The sequence below is a fragment of the Nomascus leucogenys genome, chromosome 12 (genome assembly GCF_006542625.1).
Source record: "Nomascus leucogenys isolate Asia chromosome 12, Asia_NLE_v1, whole genome shotgun sequence".
Taxonomy (NCBI): Eukaryota; Metazoa; Chordata; class Mammalia; order Primates; family Hylobatidae; genus Nomascus; species Nomascus leucogenys.
Window position 1 is genome coordinate 44310974 of NC_044392.1, and position 21730 is coordinate 44332703.

The window sequence follows — 21730 nt, forward strand, 5'->3', positions numbered from 1 at the left end:
AATAATTGGCAAAAGACACAGCCAAGGGATAATAAATATAATTGCTATGACAGGACCTTGCCTAGAGAAGCAGGAACATCCTCTACTCCCAGCCCCCACCTGTCCCCTCCCACATGCTGAGGGTGAGTTAGATATTTTGAGATCACCCTGGGGCTGCTGGGAACTATGGGGGATGCTGAGGGCAGGCCCCAGTATTCCGGCTAACCACTCCCATCCCCTGGGCCGGCCCCCTAGCCCAGGACATCCAGGTAGACAGGAGGTGCCTGGGCCAGGGCTTGCAGCCGGGCGTGCACATCCTTGATGCTGTGGCGTTGCTGGGGCTCCCGCTGCCAGCAGCCCCGCATGATGGCGTAGACCTCTGGTGGGCAGGCACGTGGCCGCTCCAACTCACGTCCCTGCGTGATGCAGTCGATTGCCTGGGGCCACCAGAGAGACAGAGGAGAAAGCACACTAGGCTGGGGGCAAGAGAGTGAGGCCAGTCCCAGTGCCCTCACTGAGGCTCCCGAGGCAGCTCACACTACTCGTCTGGGCTTCTTAGCCGCTAATAACCCAAAAGGACACAGTCGACCCCAAGATTCATTTCTGCTCTGACACTGAGAAGTGAGAAGGATTAAGGCTCGACTCTGGGAAGCTTGGGCTGGGGTAGGATTGCTTCCAGAAAACTGGGATGAGATCCTAAGAAGACTTGCCAGGTGGGTTGAGGAAGGGGAGGGGCTGAGGTATTTATCAATCTATCAGCTTAGTGTTGGGGGCTGAAAGGAGGAGGAGAAGGGCCCTCTGACTCTCAGCTCCAGCTAGAGAAAAGAAAATAGAGCAGAATTGCAGTTAAAGGCCTTGAAAAATAGCTGGCTTTCATTTCAAAGAAGAGAGCAATCCTTACTTCTCCCTTCTGTGGATACCACTCTGTGGCACTAGCTCTCCCAAAAAGAAACTGCAGCAAGAAAGATCAAAGTTAGACTCTAGGAAGAACTGCCAAAGCAGCCAAGGAATCCAAAGGAGAAAGGGTGGGTGGGAGTGATTGGAGAAGGGGCCTGGAGCCTCTTTTCCCCTTCTTCCCCCCTCCCTATTAGAGGACTTGGGTTATAGGCGGCACTAATTCCATTTCTTCTCTCAGTGCTTGAGAAAATTAAAATCTATAACCCTCTCCCCCACCCCACCAGCCTCCGGGGAGCAGACTGCATTAGGAGGAGAAATGGAAACTGACAGCTGTGAGCCAAGCAGGAGGTGGGGGCAGCTGCTCTGGGAGACAGAACACCTGGGGCCTGCTCTGGCTGTGGCCAGCTAGCAGGGCAGGGGGACGGGGTAGGACTGTCCTTCTGACAGTCTAACCTCCAGCCGTCCTGCTGCAGTGTTGGGCCTTCTTGTGCTGGGTTCCTCTTCCCATGCTGGTCCCTTCCACTCTGATAATGCCTGCTTAGGCCTATAAAATGCAGCTAGGGATGGGGGTCTGGGCTCCTTGTACAAAGCACTTTGAGGTTCCCCCAGGGGCCACCTGGGCCTGGGCTTAGGACAATAGGTGAAGGCAAGAATAAGGGAGGAAGAGAAGAACAGGGCCGGGGTGGAGGACAGAGTGTGGGCACGGAGCTGGAAAGGGAGCCCCAACAGGCTGTGGCAGAGGGGCAGAAAGGGAACCGAGTTCCCTGAAAAAGGGACCTGAAGGGGCATGGGAGGGGGAGGCCAGCAAGGGGTGACCACAGGCCGGGGCTGACCTCCGTGTTGGAGAGCTGGTACCAGGGCTGCTTGCCATAGGTGAAGATCTCCCAGAGCACCACGCCGAAGCTCCACACGTCGCTCTCGGTGGTGAACTTGCGGTACAGGATGCTCTCAGGCGGCATCCAGCGAATGGGCAGCATGGTGCGGCCTCCCACCTGCCGCGGGCGGGCGCTGCGTCAATTCCAGGGGTGCCTGGGACAGCCCATCAAGGCACAGCCTGCCCCAGCCCCATCATTAAAAATAAATACACAAGCTTGGTGGTTCACGCCTGTGATCCCAGCACTTTGGGAGGCCGAGGCAGGCAATCATGAGGTCAGGAGATCGAGACCATCCTGGCCAACATGGTGAAACCCCATCTCTACTAAAAATGCAAAAATTAGCTGGGCGTGATGGCACGTGCCTGTAATCCCAGCTATTCGGGAGGCTGAAGCAGGAGAATCGCTTGAACCAGGGAGTCGGAAGTTGCAGTGAGCCGAGATCATGCCACTGCACTCCAGCCTGGCAACAGAGTGAGACTCCGTCTCAAAAAAATAAATTAAATAAACAAACAAACAAACAGTAGTGGCTCTCAGGTCTAAGAGGCAAAAACCGAAGGTGCTGTTTCAGTCTGGGATAGCGAAGGAGACAGAGCCCCCTCTGGGAGCCGAGGAGGTAGGTTGAAAACCAGAGCCAGTGAATCTCAGACCCGTGCAGCCATCCTAGCAAGGGCAGGCTCTCACTGGTCTTGGGATCCAGGGTGTCTACAGTTTGGATGCAGGGGAAGGCGTTGGGGACAAAGGACTCTTACACGGTAATAGTCGGTGCTGTAGATATCCCTGCTCATGCCGAAATCACCAATCTTGACCACCAGTCCCTGGCCCACCAGACAGTTGCGTGTGGCCAGGTCCCGGTGCACAAAATGCAGACCCGCCAGGTATACCATCCCCGCAGCGACCTGGCTAGCCACGGCCAGCAGCTGCCCCAGACCCAGGGGGCCTGGAGCCACATCCTCCCCACCAGCCAGCAGCTTGGCATCAGGCCCATGGGATCTGTGAACAAGAAAAGGAGAGGGGATAGGCTGGGAGGATAGAACTCCCAGGAGCCTGAGGAAGGCGATCCCCAGCAGCCGTGTGTGATGGGAGAGGAGACTGGGGGCCTGGAAGTGGAGGATTGAGAGAACAGTAGAGACAGCTGTCCAGAGGGGTGGGATGGAGGAGAAGAACAGGTGTGCCCACCTCCAGGGCTCCCACCAGAGACAGCCCATGGTTCCCACATCCATGCCTTCCTCTCTGGCAGCTCCTTGAACTCCAGATGCCCACTGGCCCCTACATCCCTTGCCATAGGCATGTCAGACTCAGCCCTTGCCAATTGGAGCTCAGTGTCTTTCCCCAAGCCTGCTCCTGCCTCAGGGAAGGGACCCTTCCCACCCAGGCAGACCCTGAAACCAGGGAGTCCTTGATTGTCCTGTCTCTCTCCCCTCTGCCCTCAGTGTCCAGCCATTCCTACGGGGTCTTCCTTCCTTTTGAAGGTGTCCAGGATGCCCGCCTTCTCCCCAGAGTGAGCACTCGGGTCAGTCCTAGACACTCATCCGTATTCCCCAATGTTCCTTCTCCTGAACCTTTGCCTGAACTGATCACTTTGCCAAGAATGCCCTTTCCTACTAGCCAATCTCCTCCTCATTTGTTTAGTTGAGGCATTTGTTAAACATTTCCAGTGTGCCAAGCACCAGGGCTACAGTGCAGAGTATGACGCAGATAAGCAGGTCATGGCAGTACAGTGTGAGGGGCACCTGGCAGGCACCACAGGTGGGAATGGAAAAAGCCAGGGAAAGCTTCCTAGAGGAAGGGACACCTAAACTGAGACTCAAGTCCTGAAACCATTTGAAGGGAGCTGAGGCAGGGAGGGGTAGAGTCTGTGTGTCTGTCTCCATCTTTCTATGGAGGGAGGGAGGCCCAGTGCCCCAGGCAGAGGGAAGTGGAAGTACAAAGGCCTGGAGGGGAGAAGGAACAGATGGCCCCTCCTAGGGGAAGTCTTCCAGACTCATCTCTGAGCATTAATGATTCCCTCCATTGATTCTCCCAGTGTTCCATCCAGCAGTTAGAGCCTTGTCTCCCACAGACTGGGCCCCAGATGCTGGTATCTCCCTAGCCTGTGTCCCCAAGACCAGCACTGAGCCTATGCCGTGTCTGGGAGCAAAGAGATAGGCTCCTCCCTGGCCTTCTTGGGCTCCTCTGTGCCAATCCTCCTCCACACTCAACCTTGGGTCTTGCCTCGCCTCCTGCTCCACACCCTGCATGGGCTCCCTCCTGGTCCACAGGATAAGCCCAAGACTCAGGGGTCTCTCCTAGCTGAGTCCTGCAGCCTGACTGCATGAACGACCCATCACTCCCAAGGGGATGTTTGGGGACCGGATCGTGACCATCAACTGGACACCCACACAGCGCTTGCTCATCCAGAACCACAGCCCCCCACTGTCCCTCTTACTGGTGAGTAAAGTGAGGTCAGAGAGGAAAGCTACTTGGCAAAGAAGGCTCAGCTCATAAGTGGCAGCTGATTCCAAACCCCGGTCTTCTCCCTGCCTTGCAAACACTGCCCCATCCTCCTGGGGGTGATCTCATCAGAGAAGGACTAGACTGAGGGAACATGTGACCATCACATCGGGGGCTGAGAGTAGGGGCTCTGCCTAGGGTCACATCACCCCTGGGCCATTCACTACCTGTGTGCCCTTGGGCAAGTCACTGAACCTCTCTAAGCCTTATCTGTGAAACAGGCACATTTCTCTAAGTTATTAAAATTATCAGCACAAATAGATAAATATATCAGAGTTGTTCTGTCTGAAGCCAAAGGAATGAATTTTTTGTAACTTGCTTCAAGTATAAACTGCAATATATGCTTGGAGGCCATAAAAAATAAATACATATTTATATTATTGTACAAGATATATATGTACCAGCACATAGAACTATGATAAGAATGAATTGTAGAGCCAGGTGCAGTGGTGTGCACCTGTAGTCCCAGCTACCGGGGAGGCTAAGGAGGGAGAATTGCTTGAGCCCAGGAATTTGAGGCTGCCGTGAGCTATTATTGCAACACCGCTGCACTCCAGCCTGGGCAACAGAGCAAGACCCCATCTCTAAAACAATAACAATAATAAATACATTTAAAAAAATAAAAAAGAATAAATTATAAAGTATATAACATAGCACCTGGAACATAGAAGGTGCCTGATAAATGTTCGTTACTGTTGTTGTTATTGTCGTTATCTAAACTGCTACCCTTACAGGCCTGGCCTTTGTGTGCCACACACAAGCACATACACCCTCTGCAAAGCCCACCCACCCCAAAGTTTTAGCTCATGGCCTTTGCCATCGCAACCTCCCTGACTACTGACACTTGTCCTTTGCAAGAGTCATCCCTACATTCACACATCTGCCTCCTCTACCATCTCAGAGCTCCTTGGGGATGGGAATGTGCCTTCCTGATCTTTCTTGGTGTCTCCCCTTGGTTTGAAAGACAAGCAGGGATGTCTATAGGGAAGGGATGATGGGGCCCAGAGCCAGGGGCCAGTGCTGAGGCCAGGTGCTGGTACCGGAGGAAGCGGTTGAGGTCTCCATGCCGCATATACTCAAAGACCATGAGCAGGGGGCGGCCCTCAGTGCAGACGCCGAAGAAGCGCACAATGTGCTGGTGCTGCAGCATGGTGAGCAGCTCAGCCTCACGCTGGAAGTCCTGCCGAGCACTCTCGGACACCTCCTTCAGTGCCTGGATGGAAGGGGCAGGGACAGGACTGAGTGGGGGCCCAGCCCTCACTGCTGTTCATTCAGGGCAGCCCGCCCACCCCAGTATCCAGCCACGTCAGCCCTCTGCATCTCCCCCCACTCTGTCCTGATGTGATGGAGCTCCTGGGGGTGGGACCCAGGCCAGCAGTACCCCCTGGGCAGGGTCTCACCTTGACAGCCACCAGCATCTTGTCCTGCTCAGGCAGGAGGTTGTGGCACTCAGCAAGGAAGACCTTCCCAAAGGCGCCCTCCCCCAGCTCCCACTTGAGCACGATGTCCCGGCGCTTGATGTGGTGAACACCTGAGGGGGCTTGCAGGGTCAGACGGTAGCCCCAACCTTGGGAGGGCTGGGGTTGTAGTAGGGACTGTCTTGGCAGGGCTGTGTGCTGCACAAGGCTGCCCAGACAAGGGACTGCATGGGGGCTAAAATTCAACCTGCACCCCTTCACCAAGCCCCATGTCATAGTGTCGGGCCCCATCTGCCTAGAGAGGACATGGTGTGGGCTAGCTGTGACTCTGGGCGGGGGCTGCAGCTAAGAACCAGGCTAGACTCAGCCTGAGAAGAATATGATAGGGCCTATGGCTGGAATAGGGCTGGGGAAGGGTGGGAGAAAGGGAGGGATCGTTCAGGCCTAGGGGCTTCTACACACACACACACACACACACACACATACACACACACACACACACATACACACACACACACACGCCCCTGCCCTTGACCCAGCATATCCCCTCACAGGCATCACTGAAGTATTGTGGGTTCTCGATGATGTGGCCTTGAAGCCCAGAGCCTTTGCCCTCGGTGGGGGACAGGGAGCTGCCACCCAATGTCATGAAATGCAGGGACATGGCCAGCCCGTCCTCTGGAGCCAGCACAGCTGGGCCTAGAGAAGAGACACAGCCGCATGGAGGGGTTTGCCCACACCTTGGCCCTGCCCACCCTTGCCTGCAGGATGCCTGGTCACCCCCACCTTGTAACTTGCAGGGGAGAGACTGAGGAGCTAGGGAGCGAGACAGCAGGCAGGGGGAAGGGGGCACCACCGCCTCTCCCTGTGCTGGCTCCTGTCCCACCCCTGGCCCCATGGGCACCAAAGAACTCCCCCTCCACCCCCACAGAGCCCAGACCTCCCAGACCCACTTAGTGCTTGACTACAATCCAGCCACCAATTAGCAGCTGCCGCCTCTGAAACTACCCCAGCACCAGCCCGACACACACTCACACTCACGAGCCTCATAGCCAGGCCTTCATTTATACCCCAAACACACTCACACGCCCTAGAACTCCCGTGTGCACAGCCCCCCAGAGACAGAGTCAGGAAGAGCCAGTAGGAAACAAAGCCAGGAGGACAGACAGACAGCCTTCTGCAGCCCCAACTCACGGTTGATCCCAAACTTGTTTCTCCGTCCGCATTTGTTAAGCATAAGGAGCAGCGTAGAAAGGAAGAGGCAGGCAAAGACGGCCAGGCCCACAGCCACCGAAACCTGGTAGGGGGCAGGGGTAGTTAGATCCAGGGGCTTCTCCTGTACTCTCAGAGCCTCCTGTAGCAAGCCATTTTTTCATCCTGCATGGGAGCCCAGAGCCAGGCCTCCAGACCTGCCTCATCCTCCCCTGGGGACCCCTGCAGTGGCTGTGCGGGTGGCCATCAGAGCTCAAGCCAGATGGTAGTGATCTCCCTGCTCTGACCAGAAATGACATGCAGATGAGCCTCTACCCAGCCTCCCGGTCCCAAAGTCTGCACAAGCTTCTACTTCCTATCTCACCCCAAAAGGTGTTTCGTCCTTCTTCTCCACCGGGTCTCCAGATGTGCTGTTAGTGTCTGTAGGGACACAGGGCAGGAAGGGTGAGCCTTGGCGCACCCTGTAGCCTCCAGTAACCCCCCAACCCTTGCCCCAGCTGGCCTCTCAGGGATCAGTTCAGCTGTACCCTCTGCCCCAGCCTCAGCTCCAGAGACCAGGCAGAACCTGCCCTCCACCTTGGGCTACTCACCCACTGGCGAGAAGGAGACTGCAGCAGGAGGGAGGAGAGAAAGCAGTCAGAGGGAGGAGGAAAGCAGTCAGTCCCCTGCCTACTCTGGGACTCATTCCTTCATGGGGCGATGGGGGATGGAGGTGGGCTGCTGGGCCTCAAGGGAGAAGATGCATGTGACCCTTTTCCAGCTGGGCCATGATGCCCTGGTGCATGGCTGTCTCCTCAGCCAGCCTACAAGGATGGAATAGCTCAGGAGTTCAGGAGTCCGGGCTTGGGGAGATGGTAAGGAGGCCAGAGCAGCTGGACACCAGGACTCCAGAATCTTTTCTGTCCCGAACTAGGCACTCCAATTTCTGGGGTCAAGGCTATAGCAGGAAGTTGGCTTTAACCCAGGAGGAGCCCAGGAGTGGGGGCAGGGTTCAGGATGGCCCTCACACCAGGGATGGGGTCCTCGGGGTTGAACTCGAAAGGGTTGTCCATGAAGGCAGCCATGATGGAGGCGGAGGCCTGGCCGAAGGGGTTGGCAGCCAGCAGCGTGTAGTTGCCGTTGTTGACGTGGGTGGGCTGATTGAGGCGCAGACACCCATGCCGCACGGTCTCATTGGCCGCCGGCTCCAGGAACTCGGTGAAGATGAAGCTGGTCTCATTGAGCACAGAGCCATTGAAGAGCCAGCGCAGAGACGGTGCCGGCTGCCCATCCACAGAGAAGGGGATGCACCAGTGGTGCATCTCCACCGCCGTATGCAGCTGCACACTGGCCGGGACTGTGGGCCAGAAAGAGCAACAGCAGGAGGTCAGGGCGCAGCTGGAGGGAGCCTGGCACACACCCGACAAGTCCAGGGGCAAAGCGAGTAGAACCCGAAATCAAAGGGCAGGCCTGGGAGAAATGGGTCAGCAGGCCCTAGGAAATCCACCAAGGAGAGACATTTTGAAGAAAGTTGACAATACATTTTAAATAAATCAAGCAGCAGGCATATAAAATTTAGAGGCTTAAAGAACATAAGTGGTGGGCCATAAATAAGTCACAGCCCCACAGAAGTGGGGTATCAGCTTATGACAATTAAACATGGAGTCTTTGGGGTAAGGAATCTAGAAGAAGTCAGTGTAACCAAGCTGAAGAAGATGGGTCAGGGGGCCTAACAATCAAACCAGCCAAAAATATATACAGTTAAATTTTGGGGGAAAAGCCAGGCACAGTGACTTGCTCCTGTAATCCCAGCTACTCAGGGGGCTGAGGTGGGAGGATCGCTTGAGGCCAGGAGTTCAAGGCTGCAGTGAGTTTTGATCCCAAAGCATTCCAGCCTGGGCAACAGGCTGAGACCCCATCTCTTCAAATACACACACACACACACACACACACACACACACACACTTTTTGAAAAAAGATATGGGTTTGAAATAGACCCAATCTGGGCTGGGCGCGGTGGCTCACGCCTGTAATCCCAACACTTTGGGAGGCCGAGGCGGGCGGATCACGAGGTCAGGATATTGAGACCATCCTGGCTAACATGGTGAAACCCCGTCTCCACTAAAAAATTAGCTGGGCGTGGTGGCAGGCACCTGTAGTCCCAGATACTCATGAGGCTGAAGCAGGAGAATGGCGTGAACCTGGGAGGCGGAGCTTGCAGTGAGCCAAGATCGCGCCACTGCACTCCAGCCTGGGTGACAGAGTGAGACTCCGTCTCCAAAAAGAAAAGAAAAGAAATAGACCCAATCTGGTAAAAGTAAAAGCCCCTCAATGATAGAAAAAAGTGTATGTATGCATAAATAAATACATATATATAATATAGCATTCATACATAGGAATACTATTTAGCAATGAATTGCATGAGCTACATACAGCAACTCCCATTAACATGAATGAATCTTATAAATATAATGTTGAATGAAAGAAACCAGATACAAAATAATACACGCAGTATGATTCCATTTATATAATGTACAAGAACAGGCAAAACTAAATGATACTGATAGGAAAGCATATTTGAGACAAATTATTTTTAAAAGCAAAGAAATGGTTATCCTGACAAAAGTCAACGCGAGATGGGAGAGTGGGATGGGATTGCGAATAGGGAGAGGTGTTGGGTGGTAGGGGGGTCTTCCGTGGTGCTGGTAAGAGTAATTATTGTTTAAAGTATATATATTTTTTGCACATTTCTATGTATATTTCACAATAAAAGAAGAAAACTGGTGTAAAGTAGAAGATTTAAGATAATTTGTTGGGCGATCTAGAGAAATTAGGCAGCGAGCCGAAAGAGGAACTCAGGAGGAGAATTTCCTCGTTTGAAACTAGGATGCGGGGAGAAGGACCCAATGAGGGACGGGCATGAAAAAATACTTTGGAGCAGTGGGAACAGCTGGACATCTGGCGTTGAGGGCCTCAGGTAGCAAGGCTCCGGCAGGGGGCCAGAAAGAAATCCATCTCCCTCCCTCTGGCCTTGACGAGACCCCAGGACTTCCCCTGAAGGATCAGGTTTTCATGGGAATCTGGAAACAGCTGGGAGGGAGGAGCTGTGGAGATACACATCCCACCCTTTCCTCCAGCCCCCCACCCTACATCCTCTTTTGAGGGAAGAAGAGATGAGTAGGGGGTGGATGCAGGAGCTGCCACTGAGACTCACATGAGACATTGACCTGAACGGAGACCTCTGCCCGGCCCACATCGTTCTCTGCCCAGCACGTCACGTTCTTCCTGTTGAGGTCACTGGTGACATTGGCCAGGGTCAGCCCCAGGGATGGCAGACCCCCAGATTTCTAGATTAGGAAAGAGAGGGGGGAATCAGAAGGAGCTTTAGCCAGCTTGGGGCTGGGGCTGATGTCTTTGGAGAGCCCCTCTGGCTCCAGATGGAAAGGAGAGGAGGGCTGGGAGGGAAGAGAAGGGAGAGAGAGGTGGGAGAGAATGTAGCAGAGAATGGCCTTCCTCCTTGAGGTTTGTTCGTTGACTATCTCCTGGATCACATTTTTTTTTAAAATTTTATGTTTTATTTTTGTAGCAACGGGGTCTTACTGTTCTGCCCAGGCTGGTCTTAAACAGGGCCTCAAGCAATCCTCCCACCTCGGCCTCCCAAAGTGCTGGGATTACAGGCGTAAGCCACTGCGCCCAGCCTGGATCACGTATTTAATTATCAGAAAAATCTAAAATATAACCAGTAGCCTCAAAATAGGCACAAAATATCCCAAACTGAAACTAAAACCAGCCATCTGAGCAGCTAAACAGATGTCACGCATCCCAAGTACCAAATTTGTACACAGCTCATTGGAGACCCCACTAGGACCTCACTGCCTATTCATTCCTGTTTTACACACAGTCCTAACAAACTGAGTCTCAGCCCAAGGAAGATCAGAAACAAAGAGATGGTGCAAATAGCACAGCAGCAGTTAGAAACAATAGCAGCAGCATCGCCTCCTGCAGCAGATGAGGACCATGGGTGAGGTTAGACAGGCAAAGTGACTTGATTCTGAATCATCGTCAGGATTGAATCAGATCAAGTTTCTCTTCCTAGGAAACCGTGGATTTGTCATGTGTAAGTTACGTGATCTTATGACAGTTCTTCATCTTGCTGAACTATGGCTTTTTTGTTTGTTTTGTAAGCTGAAGAGGTGGACAAATTATCTTCTGACATTTTAGAAAGTGATTTTCACAAAATGAAAATAATGAAGTGGTGGATAAATCTCATTTATCTGAAAACTTCATAAATGTGGAATCCTCTGACCACATGCCAGAGGAGGTATGGTTTCCCCAGGCTTCCACTGGAATATGTGAGTTCAAAGGTTCCAGTAGAGTTTCCAGCCTTTTGTGCAAGCTCTGGGTTCCAGCCACTTCGAGGGGAAGCCCTGCCCTGCCCTCTGCTTCCCTTGGCTGTCCCATCCCCTCCAATTACTGTGGGGCCAATAACTCTTCCCCTTGATCTGCTCTGCCACCCCTTATCCTCCTACCTGAGGGAGAGCAGCCTCTCTTCTCCTCCATTTAACCCATTTAGGGTGCAATTTTTTTTTAAGAGATAGGGTCTTGCTTTGTTGCCCAGGCTGGTCTCAAACTGCTGGTCTCAAGTGATTCTCCCTCCTTGGCCTCCCAAAGTGCTGGGATTACAGGTATGGGCCACTGTGCCCAGTAGGGAGTGACTTTTGTATAGGTAGTTTCTAGAAAACACAGATGGTAGCAAACATGTAAGTCTCCCAAAGAGAAAACAAATCCTGGAATCACCCCACACAGAGAGTTGATCTAAGGTCTCTCCATGCAGGGGTATGTCCTCTGCCTGGTCCCCTTTCTTTTACTCACTCTAGGCAGCTTTGCTCTCTGGAGGGGGGAGGAACTGCTCAGTGGCTAGCAGTCCCTCCACCATGTCTGAAGCCCCCTGCTCAGCGCCCCAATGTCTCCTCCCTCAACATGGTTCCAGGGGCCTCCAGCAATTCTGGGGTGGACTCTCCCACCAAAGTGAAGGCTCCCCAACTAAACACCATGCTCTCAGCCCCCTAGGCACACATTCCTGGTCCCTGCATATCCACTCCTCCTGCCCAGATGGAGCCAGCTTTTTGGGTGGGCACAGCCCATTGTCAGCTGCTGTTGAACTCGTCAACAAGACCGACTGAGTTACCTGTGGCTACTCTCATCTGCCCATCGCCAGCCTAAGGACAAAGGGTAAGGCCTGGGAAGGTGTCCAAAGGCATGTCTGGATAACAGAGATAGAGGCCAGAGAACGCCCAGGGGCAGGCAGGACATCAGAAGGCCGTCATGTCCACCTTCTCAGCTTACAGATAAGAAAACCAAAGTGCAGGCAGATTAAGGGATTTTTCTGAAAGTCACTCCCAGAATTAATTAGTGAGAGAGCTGGAGCCAGACCTATGCCTCCCTTACTAACACGTTCATCACATGCCCAAGAGGATGCTCCTTCCAGAATCTCCAGAAAAAAGACCACGAGACCCCCAAGAACTCATCCCGGATGCAGTACAACTGATATTGTGCCTCCTTCCTGGGTCCCAGTTTCCTTATATAGAAAAGTGATCTGCTGGGCACAGTGGCTCACGCCTGTAATCCCAGCGCTTTGGGAGGCCGAGGGGGGTGGATCACGAGGTCAGGAGTTTGAGACCAGCATGGCCAACATAGTGAAACCCCGTCTCTACTAAAATACAAAAATTAGCTGGGCATGGTGACGCATGCCTGTACTCCTAGCTACTCAGGAGGCTGTGGCAGGAGAATCGCAGAATCGCTTGAACCCGAGAGGCGGAGGTTTCGGTGAGTCAAGATTGCGCCACCGCACTCCAGCCTGGGCAACAGAGCGAAACTCCATAAAAGAAAGGAAGGAAGGAAGGAAGGAAGGAAGGAAGGAAGGAAGGAAGGAGGGAGGGAGGGAGGGAGGGAGGGAGGAGGAGGGAGGGAAGGAAGGAAAAGGGATGTATGGGAGGGATGGTCTGTTGGGTTCCTCTCAGCTCCAACATGTAAGATTTCTGTGACCCTCTCCTTTGCAACCAACACCGTGTTCCCAGAAAGGGGTTCTAAGTCCTGGGGCTTCAAGTGTAGCCTGGGGTCCCTGCTGGGTCAGTGCCCACCCTGAGGGTGTGTGCGTGCCCTGGGCTGCCCCAGAGCATAGGCCTGAGCCCTGTGGGTCTAAACCATCTCTGTCTGTCCCTCAGCCTCAGTGTGCTCCTTATTCGTTGTCTCTTTCCTCCACAGTGTGTCTCTCTTTCCCCATCTTTGTCCCCTGTGCTCTGCCTGGACCTCTTGGGGGCTGCCGGCGAAGGGCTTCTCACCATCACTGTGGCTGACTGCTCCAGCTCCGTGAGGATCCAGCCGGCCTGCTCCAGGCCCCGCCCCTCCACCTGGCACCGCAGCAGCACATCGTCCCCCACATCCACCGAGGCATTGGACACCTGGACCTTCAGCGTAGGCACACCTGGCCACCCAGGATGCCCGAAGGCCAAGGGGTGTTAGAGCTAGGAGTGGCCCCAGAACTCTACTGCAGGGCTGCTCCTTCCCCCACCCTCCTCAATGACCCGGAGCCCAGGCGATGTCACCCCAGGCAGTTTCCCCCAGCCTTTACCAATGCCCGTTCCCCAGGCTTTTTCAGTGCTTGCTCAGTGCCCTCTCCCCCAGGCAAATAGGTCTCTTTCCCAGCCCCCTTACACCACCTCTCTCACCCAGCACCTACCACAGCTGGCATTGTTCATATGGGCCAGGGGCCCTTGCCCATGACACTGCAGCTTCTGTTCAGGCACTCCGCCCAGTCCCTCCTCCTCCCAGCGCTGTAGCCAGCGCAGGGCACAGGAACAGTGCAGAGGGTTCCCCGATAGGACCCTGGTGGGCATGGGGGACACCAACAGAGTCAAGGAAGGGGCCTGAGGGATCACAGGGGATAAGAGGGAGCAGTTAGGTAGCAGGGAGGGCGGTCTACAGCTGAAAGGGAGGACACAGAGGCCTTTCTCTCTGACTCCAGTAACAGGATGTTACTCAAAGAAATAGGCCATTGGGAAGCCGAGGTGGGCGGATCACGAGGTCAGGAGATCGAGACCATCCTGGCTAACACGGTGAAACCCCATCTCTACTAAAAATACAAAAAATTAGCCGGGCATGGTGGCGGGCACCTGTAGTCCCAGCTACTCGGGGGTGCTGAGGCAGGAGAATGGCGTGAACCCGGGAGGCGGAGCTTTGCAGCAAGCCGAGATGAGATTGCGCCACTGCGCTCCAGCCTGGGTGACAGAGCGAGAATCCGTCTCATAAAAAAAAAAAAAAAAAGAAAGAAAGAAAAAAAAAGAAGGAAAGGAAAGGAAAGGAAAGGAAAGGAAAGGAAAGGAAAGGAAAGGAAAGGAAAAGAGCCAGGCGCAGTGACTCACACCTGTTATCCCAGCACTTTGGGAGGCTGAGGTGGAGGATGGCTTGAGCCCAGGAGTTCAAGATCAGCCTGGGCAACATGGCAAAACCCCAACTCTACAAAAAGAAAAAATAATGTAAAAATGAAAGAAATAGAATGCAGAAAATGGAAGACAAGACAGCTGACGTCTGAGGGATGCATGGGGCTCCCTCACCCCAGGCTCCCCAGGATGAGAAACCAGGCAAGGGCTCTCAGCATGGTGACAAGGAGGGAAGGGCACAGCCTCCCAGAGTGACCCAGAGGCCTTAAGTGCCCACCAGGTACACATGGACCGGGGCTGCCCCACTCACCCCAGTGCAGGGTACCCTGGGAATGTGGGCAGCTGTGCCGTGGACACACAGTGGGCCTGCGATCTGCTCAGCCACGCCCAGCACACACACAGTCATCCAGGCCAGCTCCCCAGGGCAGTAGCCCCTTTAGCGGGTGGTCCTGCAGCTCCTACTTTGATGGGGGTTTCACTGGCATGCACATAGTCCCCAAAGAGACCCCCCAGCAGTGTCACACAGACACAGTGACCCAATGCCATCCCACAGACCCAAGTGCATGCAGGCACACACACACTTGGTGCTTTTGCCCCTGGAAGTGCCCCCACTCACAGTTCCTGTAAGGAGAGGCCCTGCACAGTTTTCCAGGAGAGAGACTCCAGAGCGTTGAAGGAGAGATTCCTGCGGGGCGTGGAGACACAGCAAGACAGACCCCTTGAGTGACCCGACCTCACTCTGACCCAGAGTGAGGGAGGGGAGGAGCCAAGAAAGAAGTTGACATCTGGCTCCCCCTCCCCAGCCTAGGCGACCAGAACCAGCCCTGGAAGGCAGTGTGTGTGGATGGTGGGGGGGGGCGGGCAGGGGCACTTTCTGAGTCCCACTCCTTTCCCTGGGACAACAAGGGTTAACCCCACTTAACCCCCTCTCCAGACCCCAGGGAGGGGGATCTGAGGGAACAGCCGCTCCTCCCTCCCCCACTGCTTTGGCCCCAGCTGGCAAAGTGCTGAGGCCACAGCTGGGGGAATGGCTCCATCTGTGCTCCCCTCCCTACAGAGCCCAGGACGGGGCCAGAGGAAGAGGGGGAGGGTTGAGGCTGCCACTCCCTTGCCCCTACCTGACCACAAGGAACTCAATGCACTTCCTCAGGTCCCCTCCTCCTCCTCCTTCCGGGCCCTCCTCAGGGACTAAAAGGTCAGGCAAGAAAGGACCCACACCCTCAGCCCCCTCGTTGTACGGATGGAAAAAGTGAGAGCAGGGGCCTGGATCCAGGCCACACAGGAAAATGATGTAGGAGCCCCAGTGCCCTGTGCCCTGTGCCAGGCTGCCGCTGCTGGGACCCTCTGCCTCTGAGGGGCCTATCCTGACCCCTCTCCTTTCCTAGCCAACCTAGAATTTGTGGTGGCTGGGTGGGAGATGTACCACCACATAGGGACCAAAGACACAACCCACTCTAGAGCCAGACAGAGCAGGTGTTAAGTTCTATCCTGCCACTTACAGCTGTGTGACCTCAGTCCAGAAACTCAACCTCTCTGATTCTCAGAATTCTCATCTATGAAATGGGGACAAGAACACTCTCTCTCTCACCAGGTTAATTGTGAAGATTCATTGACATAAGTATCGTAAAGTGTCATTGAGCACGTTTTTAATTGAAGCCCCTGTGCATAAACTGTGATAATGACATCACTTTATTTTGCTTTGTTAAATTGCTGGACACAGCAGAGTTCAGAGGACCCTGCATAACTCCATGAATGTCAGCGCCACCATCCTTCCCATCTCTCTGCCTGCTCATGTTGGGGAACAGGGGAGCTGAACTCCTGCCCTCAGAAGGCCAGGGAGGGGCTGCCAGGGACTCTGATGGTCTCTCCTGCCCATCCCATGACCCTCTCTGTCCTACAGCAGGGGTCCCCAATTCCCAGGCCACAGATGGGTAATAGTGCCACTGTTCTCCAGCCTGAGCAACAGAGGGAGACCTGACTCTTAAAAAATACATTAAAGAAAAAGAGAAGGACAGCAAGGAAGAGGGGCTATAAACAGGGCAAATATGTGGTCTATTAGGAACTGGGCCGCACAGCGGGAGGTGAGCAGCGGTGAGTGAGCATTACCGCCTGAGCTCCGCCTCCTGTCACATCAATGGCAGCATTAGATTCTGTGAACTACTGCGCATGCGATGGATCTAGGTTGTGCACTCCTTTTGAGAATCTAACTAATGCCTCATAATCTGAGGTGGAACAGTTTCATCCTGAAATCATCCTCTCCTCCCGCACCATCCGTGGTAAAATTGTCTTCCATGAAACCAGTCTCTGGTGCCAAAAAAGTTGGGGTCCGCTGCTCTACTGGAGGGATAGGTATGACTCCCAGGAATGAGGAAGGTGACAAGTGGCAGACCTAACACCCCAGCTCCCAGGATGTCCTAGGGGCCAAGTCAATGAGTCCCTGGGAAATGGAGTCCCAGCCAGAACCCAGGAGTCCTGCTCCTGCCGCTTGCTCCCTTTGCACTGGTGTGTATCTGAGCCCTGGGAAGAAAGATAGGGCAGGCACCTATGAGAAGTGTCCTTGCAGCATGGACCAGGGAAGTGAGATGGCAAGGAGGACCTCTAGCTGGCAGGGGCGAGAGCATGCCATCCCTGAGGGAGATGGGAGGAAGCCCCAGGAGAATGGTGAGGTGACTTCCCTGACCAGGCTTGGGCCCTCCTCACAATCATTCCCCGGGGACAGCCAAGCCCATTAGCAGCCCAAGTCTGGGTGTCCTCCCCAACTCCCACTGCCCAGCACTGGCCACACTCACAGGCGACTGAGCCGAGGAGTGAAATGGAAGGCATCTGGCGCCACGAAACGGAGACCACTCTTCACGATGGTGCTGGGGAGGGGTGCAGGAGGATCAGTCCCGAGGCCTCAGCTACTCTGGGCCCCTGGCCCTCCCTGCCCATCCCAGCCTTCCAGTCCCCTGTGCTGAACCCCTACCCCTCCTCAGGCCCCTCATTGTTTCCTCAACTACTCTAGACCCCTCAAAGCCCTGAGCTTCCTGACTTCTCCCAGTCCCTCAGTGCTCAGCCTCTCAGGTCCTCTCAGGTCCTCCCAGGCCCTTGGACGCTTGGGCCCTCCCTCGCCTTCTGGTCTCCCCCAGGCCCATGCTGAGCTCCACATCCAGAGTCCCCATTTCCCTCACAGGTTTCTCAGCTCCCCCAGGCCCCTCAGGTCACGGAGCTCCAGATGCTGCAGATGCTGCTGGTTCTCGATGTGGCTGTGGGGAGAGGGGATGGGAGTTACAGGGCTCAGGCCCACACTTGAGTTCCCATGCCCACCCACCTACTCCCTCGCAATACACATGCACATGCCACATGCACACACATATGCACCTGTTCAGACCTGCATACACACTTACACGGGCATGCACACACGAATGCATACATGTGCACAGAGACGCACCTCCTCAAGTCACACATGCAGATGTTTGTGCATGAACACACAAGCGCACACATGTATGGATCCCCACACCCTCACATATATGCACAGTCTCACATACCTCTTGCACACATGCACACACCCAGGTATGCACATGCGCACACACAGAGGCATAAGCATCTGCACAGATGACGCCATGCACATGCACATGTGCCTGCAGGAACACGCTCACACATGGCCACACAGAAACAAAGCTCACGCCCATCTCTCACGTGCACACACAAAAGTCCATTCTCAGATTGGTGTTCTGCTTTTATATCAGGCATCCCTGGCACACACTCATCAGTGGGAGGTGATACTGAAACACTTGCTACCATAAAAGGCCAAGGCTCATCCCTGCCACTGCCCCGCCCAGCACAGACGAAGCCTGTGCTCATGCAAATGTGTGTTCCCAAACGTGCCCGCCCAAGGGCCACTGCCCGGCCTCACCTGTACTACACACACACACACACACACACACACACACACACACACGCAAACATCTCTGCACCCCCATAGCCTCTGGCCCCTCTTCACACCCAAGCAGAAACCCCTACTCCACCGAAACCTCCCCTACCATCTTTTCAGCAGATCAAGCAAGAGGCTTAGAGGCTATCAGTCAGGGACCCCAAGGAGGGACCCAGGAAAGAGGAGAGGAGCAAGGAGAGGAGGCAGTCAGAGTGTTGGGGAGGGGAGAAGAGGCACAGACTGGCTGACTTACACAGTGAGAGACAGAGAGAGAGAGACAGAAAGATGGAAAGGCTCAACGAGGAGGGTGGGGGCAGAAGGTCAGAAAAACAAAGAGAGTGAAACAGACACTGAAAGAGAAACTGACAGGAAGAGACTGTCAGAGAGATAGTGACAGGCAAGAAGGAAGACAGATAAGGGAAGGGAGACAGACAGATAAGGACAGGGAGCTACAGAAAGCAAGATAGAGAAGAAAGAAAGAAGAATGAGTAGGCATTCGGGGCTAGGGGACAGCTGACGCCCTGGGCCCTGCCTAGCTGCTGGATCTGACGTAACAGGGAGTTCCTGAGAACTCGGCTGCCCTGCAGTGACATGTTAGTGTGCCCCCCTTCCCCAACAATACACATGTCAGAGGCCCCTGACTCACTGCCGGTTCTCAGAACTCTCCCCCTCTACCCTCTAACTTTCCCTAACTTATAGGAACCAGGAGCAGCCTAAGTGACCCCTCCCTTCCTCCTTTCCTCCCTTCCCAGCCTTGACCCCACCAGGACTGCCAATATCGGTTCCTAAGTTTCCCTGTGGACTTAGTAGAGGCCTAGAAATTAACCTCCACTGACTCTGAGGGAGGCCAGGTCCCTAGTCTACCCACCCCCCAGCCCCTGCCCAGAGGATTTCAAGCTGTAGGGACCCAGGGAGGGGGTGAGAATGCAGTGGGCTGGCAGGGTGTGTGCGAGCTGTCAGGCCAGCATGCTCAAAGCTGCCTCAAAGCTGCCTCATTCGTTTGGATTCATAATCAATCTGTCTATTCGAGTCCATTATCTCCTCGTTAGCTCTGCGGGTGAGGGAGGAGGGAGGGGGCTGTGCAGGCAGTGTGGGGGGGGGTGTCAGGCTGCAGCCCCACCCAGGGGGACATCTCAGCTCACCACCCTGCATGCTTCCTAGTCCCCAGCTCTGGCCTGTCCACTCTCCCTACCACTCCCATCCCTACCCTGCTGGACCCTCTTGGGGCTTGGAAAGAGTTGGGAAATGCGAGCCCTGATGGGGAGCACTCAGGAGTCTGGACCCCAATCTGAAGGCCCTGGGCGATGAGAGAACTGGACTAGGACTGGCAACCTGTCTCTCATGCCCCCTCCCCTCATGCAGAGACCTAGGCCCAGACCAAGACAAGGTCATCTCCTCTACTCCTGGTCTCCCTAGAGCTATTAGAGAGAGATATTGAGTACCTTCCCGTTAATTACCATGAGATGCCCGAGGAACTCAGTGCCAATTATTGCAAGCTGCTCAAGTAACTTCCAGACAGTGATGATCCTCACCTCGGATACCTTCCAGCCCGTCACTGCACGAGGCCAAGGTTCCTTGTCCACCCTCGAAACCCCAGGCCACAGGAGGAGGATTTTCTAGCAGTTCCTCCTCTCTTCTAGATGTCTTGCTGGCCATGATAGCCATATGTAATATTCAAGTATTTTCCAGCCATCACCATGTGATGCCTGAGTACCTCCAGGCCAGTCATTACCGCATACTCCCATAGGTTTTACCAGCTGCTAAAAAGTACTTGAGTATTTTGTAACCAATTCCTGCAGAATGTCAGAGTCCTGCAGAATGCTGAAGATTCCTCCCAGCTTCGTGTACCGAAGGAAGGAGGGTCTCTCAGCAAGGGCCCTGACTCCCCGACCCAGGTAGAGAGACCAGGTTGGAGAGGGAGATGGGAGCGGGGAGAGAAAATCCAGGAGGGGGTCCCATTTCCCAGATCCAAATCAACGGTTCTGGGGGAAGGAATGGTAAAAATGGAAAGAGGAGAGCTCAACCACTCAGCTCCTCACCACCTCCCACCACGCCAGCCAGCTCAATCCCCAATTCCAGGAGAAAAGCTAGGGTTGCCTCCTCATAACAAGGAAGTGGGTGGGGGCTGGCTTGCCCCTAGAAAAGGGAAAAGGCAGTAAGGGTGTCAAACTGGGGACTTCTCTGCCGGTAACCATCCTTCTCTGTGGGACAGAGCAGGGGCATCTGGCTGAGCTCCAGAAAGCGCCTTCTAGACGGCTAGGCTCTCTCAGACCTGGTCCACGGAGATTCCCCCCTCCATCTCCCTGAAGCCGGCGGCCCAGCTGCCCTGAACACTAGGGGACATCCAGGCACTGACCATAAAGCTTGCTAGGGCAGCGGCGGCTGCGGAGGAACGCCCGGGCACCGCCGAAGACTGCGTGGTGCCAGCCTTCCGCCGTGCTCGCCCTGCCTGACCAGCAAACAAGCGGCGAGTCCGCGCCCTCGGGGCACGGCAATGCCTGCCTGTCCCCGCGCCCCCTCGCCCGCCGGACACTCACAGCTCAGTCAGGTTCTCTGCGCCGGGCAGATGGTGGAGGCTATCCAGGGCCCCATCCCGGGTGCATCGCAGTCCGGAGGAGCCGTGGGGGCAGCAGGCATCGGGGCAGGGTGCGGCGCCCGCAGATGCCAGTATCAGCCAAGCCAGCAGGCTGCCCGGCCCCCCGCGCCGTCCGCCTCGCAGCATCGCGGCGGCGCCCGCCTCGCTCAGGCGGGGCAGCCGTCTGTGCGCTCCCAGCTGCAGCTGCCAGGCCTCCCCCGACACGTGCGCTGGGCGCTGTTAAAGACCCAGCCGCCAGGAAAGGGCGGAGCCAGCGGCCCCCGCCCGGCCCCGCCTTGCCCCTCTTCTCCACCCCCTTCCCTCCCCTCTGACGCCCCCAGCTCTGCCCCCACCCCTGTTAGGGGCCCCCAGCGTCAGCCTTCTCCCCGAGGATCCCCCGCAGCTCCGGGAGACGCTGAGGGGCCGCAGCAGAACGCCTCGGAGGTGTCTGCTGAGGCCGGAGGTGGGAAGTTGATAAGTTATTTCTCTCAGCTTAAAGCAGCTGCATTTTTACATTTGGGGAGGAGGGAAGATAACTGAGTTGAGGAAAGGTTGCCGTCCAGGTCATCCTAGCCAGCCCCAGCCTCAGCGCTCCATCCTCGCGGCGCGCGTGCCTAGGGGAGTGCGCATGTCACTTGGAGTAAGTTAGGTAGAACATTCTCCGAACTCTAGGAAGAAAAGGAAAAGGACTACCAAAGGATCAATCGCAGAACCTGGGGAGGAAGACACAGACGGGGCAGAGAAAGGGAAGGGGTCGCCTAATCCGGCCGAAGGGAGTCCGGAGAGCCAAGACAGCGCCGCCAAGAGAAGCCACAGGGTGGCGCGAGAAGCCCGCGCGCAAAGGCGGGAGCTCCCCGCCCGGGCTGGGTGGCCGGGGGTGCGATCTGCAGCCCCCAGTGAGCAACGCCTCGGGTCTCGGCTTCAGTCCCTGACCCCGGCCAGCCAGCGTCGGC

General features: G+C 55.2%; 1 protein-coding gene across 1 annotated transcript; it reads right to left on the reverse strand.

Annotated features, from left to right (window-relative positions):
• Window positions 1–230: 230 nt before the first annotated feature.
• Window positions 231–20924, reverse strand: NTRK1 (neurotrophic receptor tyrosine kinase 1). The gene is made up of 17 exons (XM_030823642.1): window positions 20740–20924; window positions 17460–17534; window positions 17079–17150; window positions 14906–14974; window positions 13590–13735; window positions 13192–13334; window positions 10065–10197; window positions 7881–8207; window positions 7462–7479; window positions 7236–7291; window positions 6854–6956; window positions 6212–6358; window positions 5642–5772; window positions 5282–5454; window positions 2501–2741; window positions 1710–1868; window positions 231–416 (listed from the first exon to the last, which is right to left on the reverse strand). Exons 1-17 carry the CDS (start codon window positions 20922–20924, stop codon window positions 231–233), a joined length of 2364 nt encoding a protein of 787 aa, XP_030679502.1.
• Between the last annotated feature and the right edge of the window lie 806 nt (window positions 20925–21730).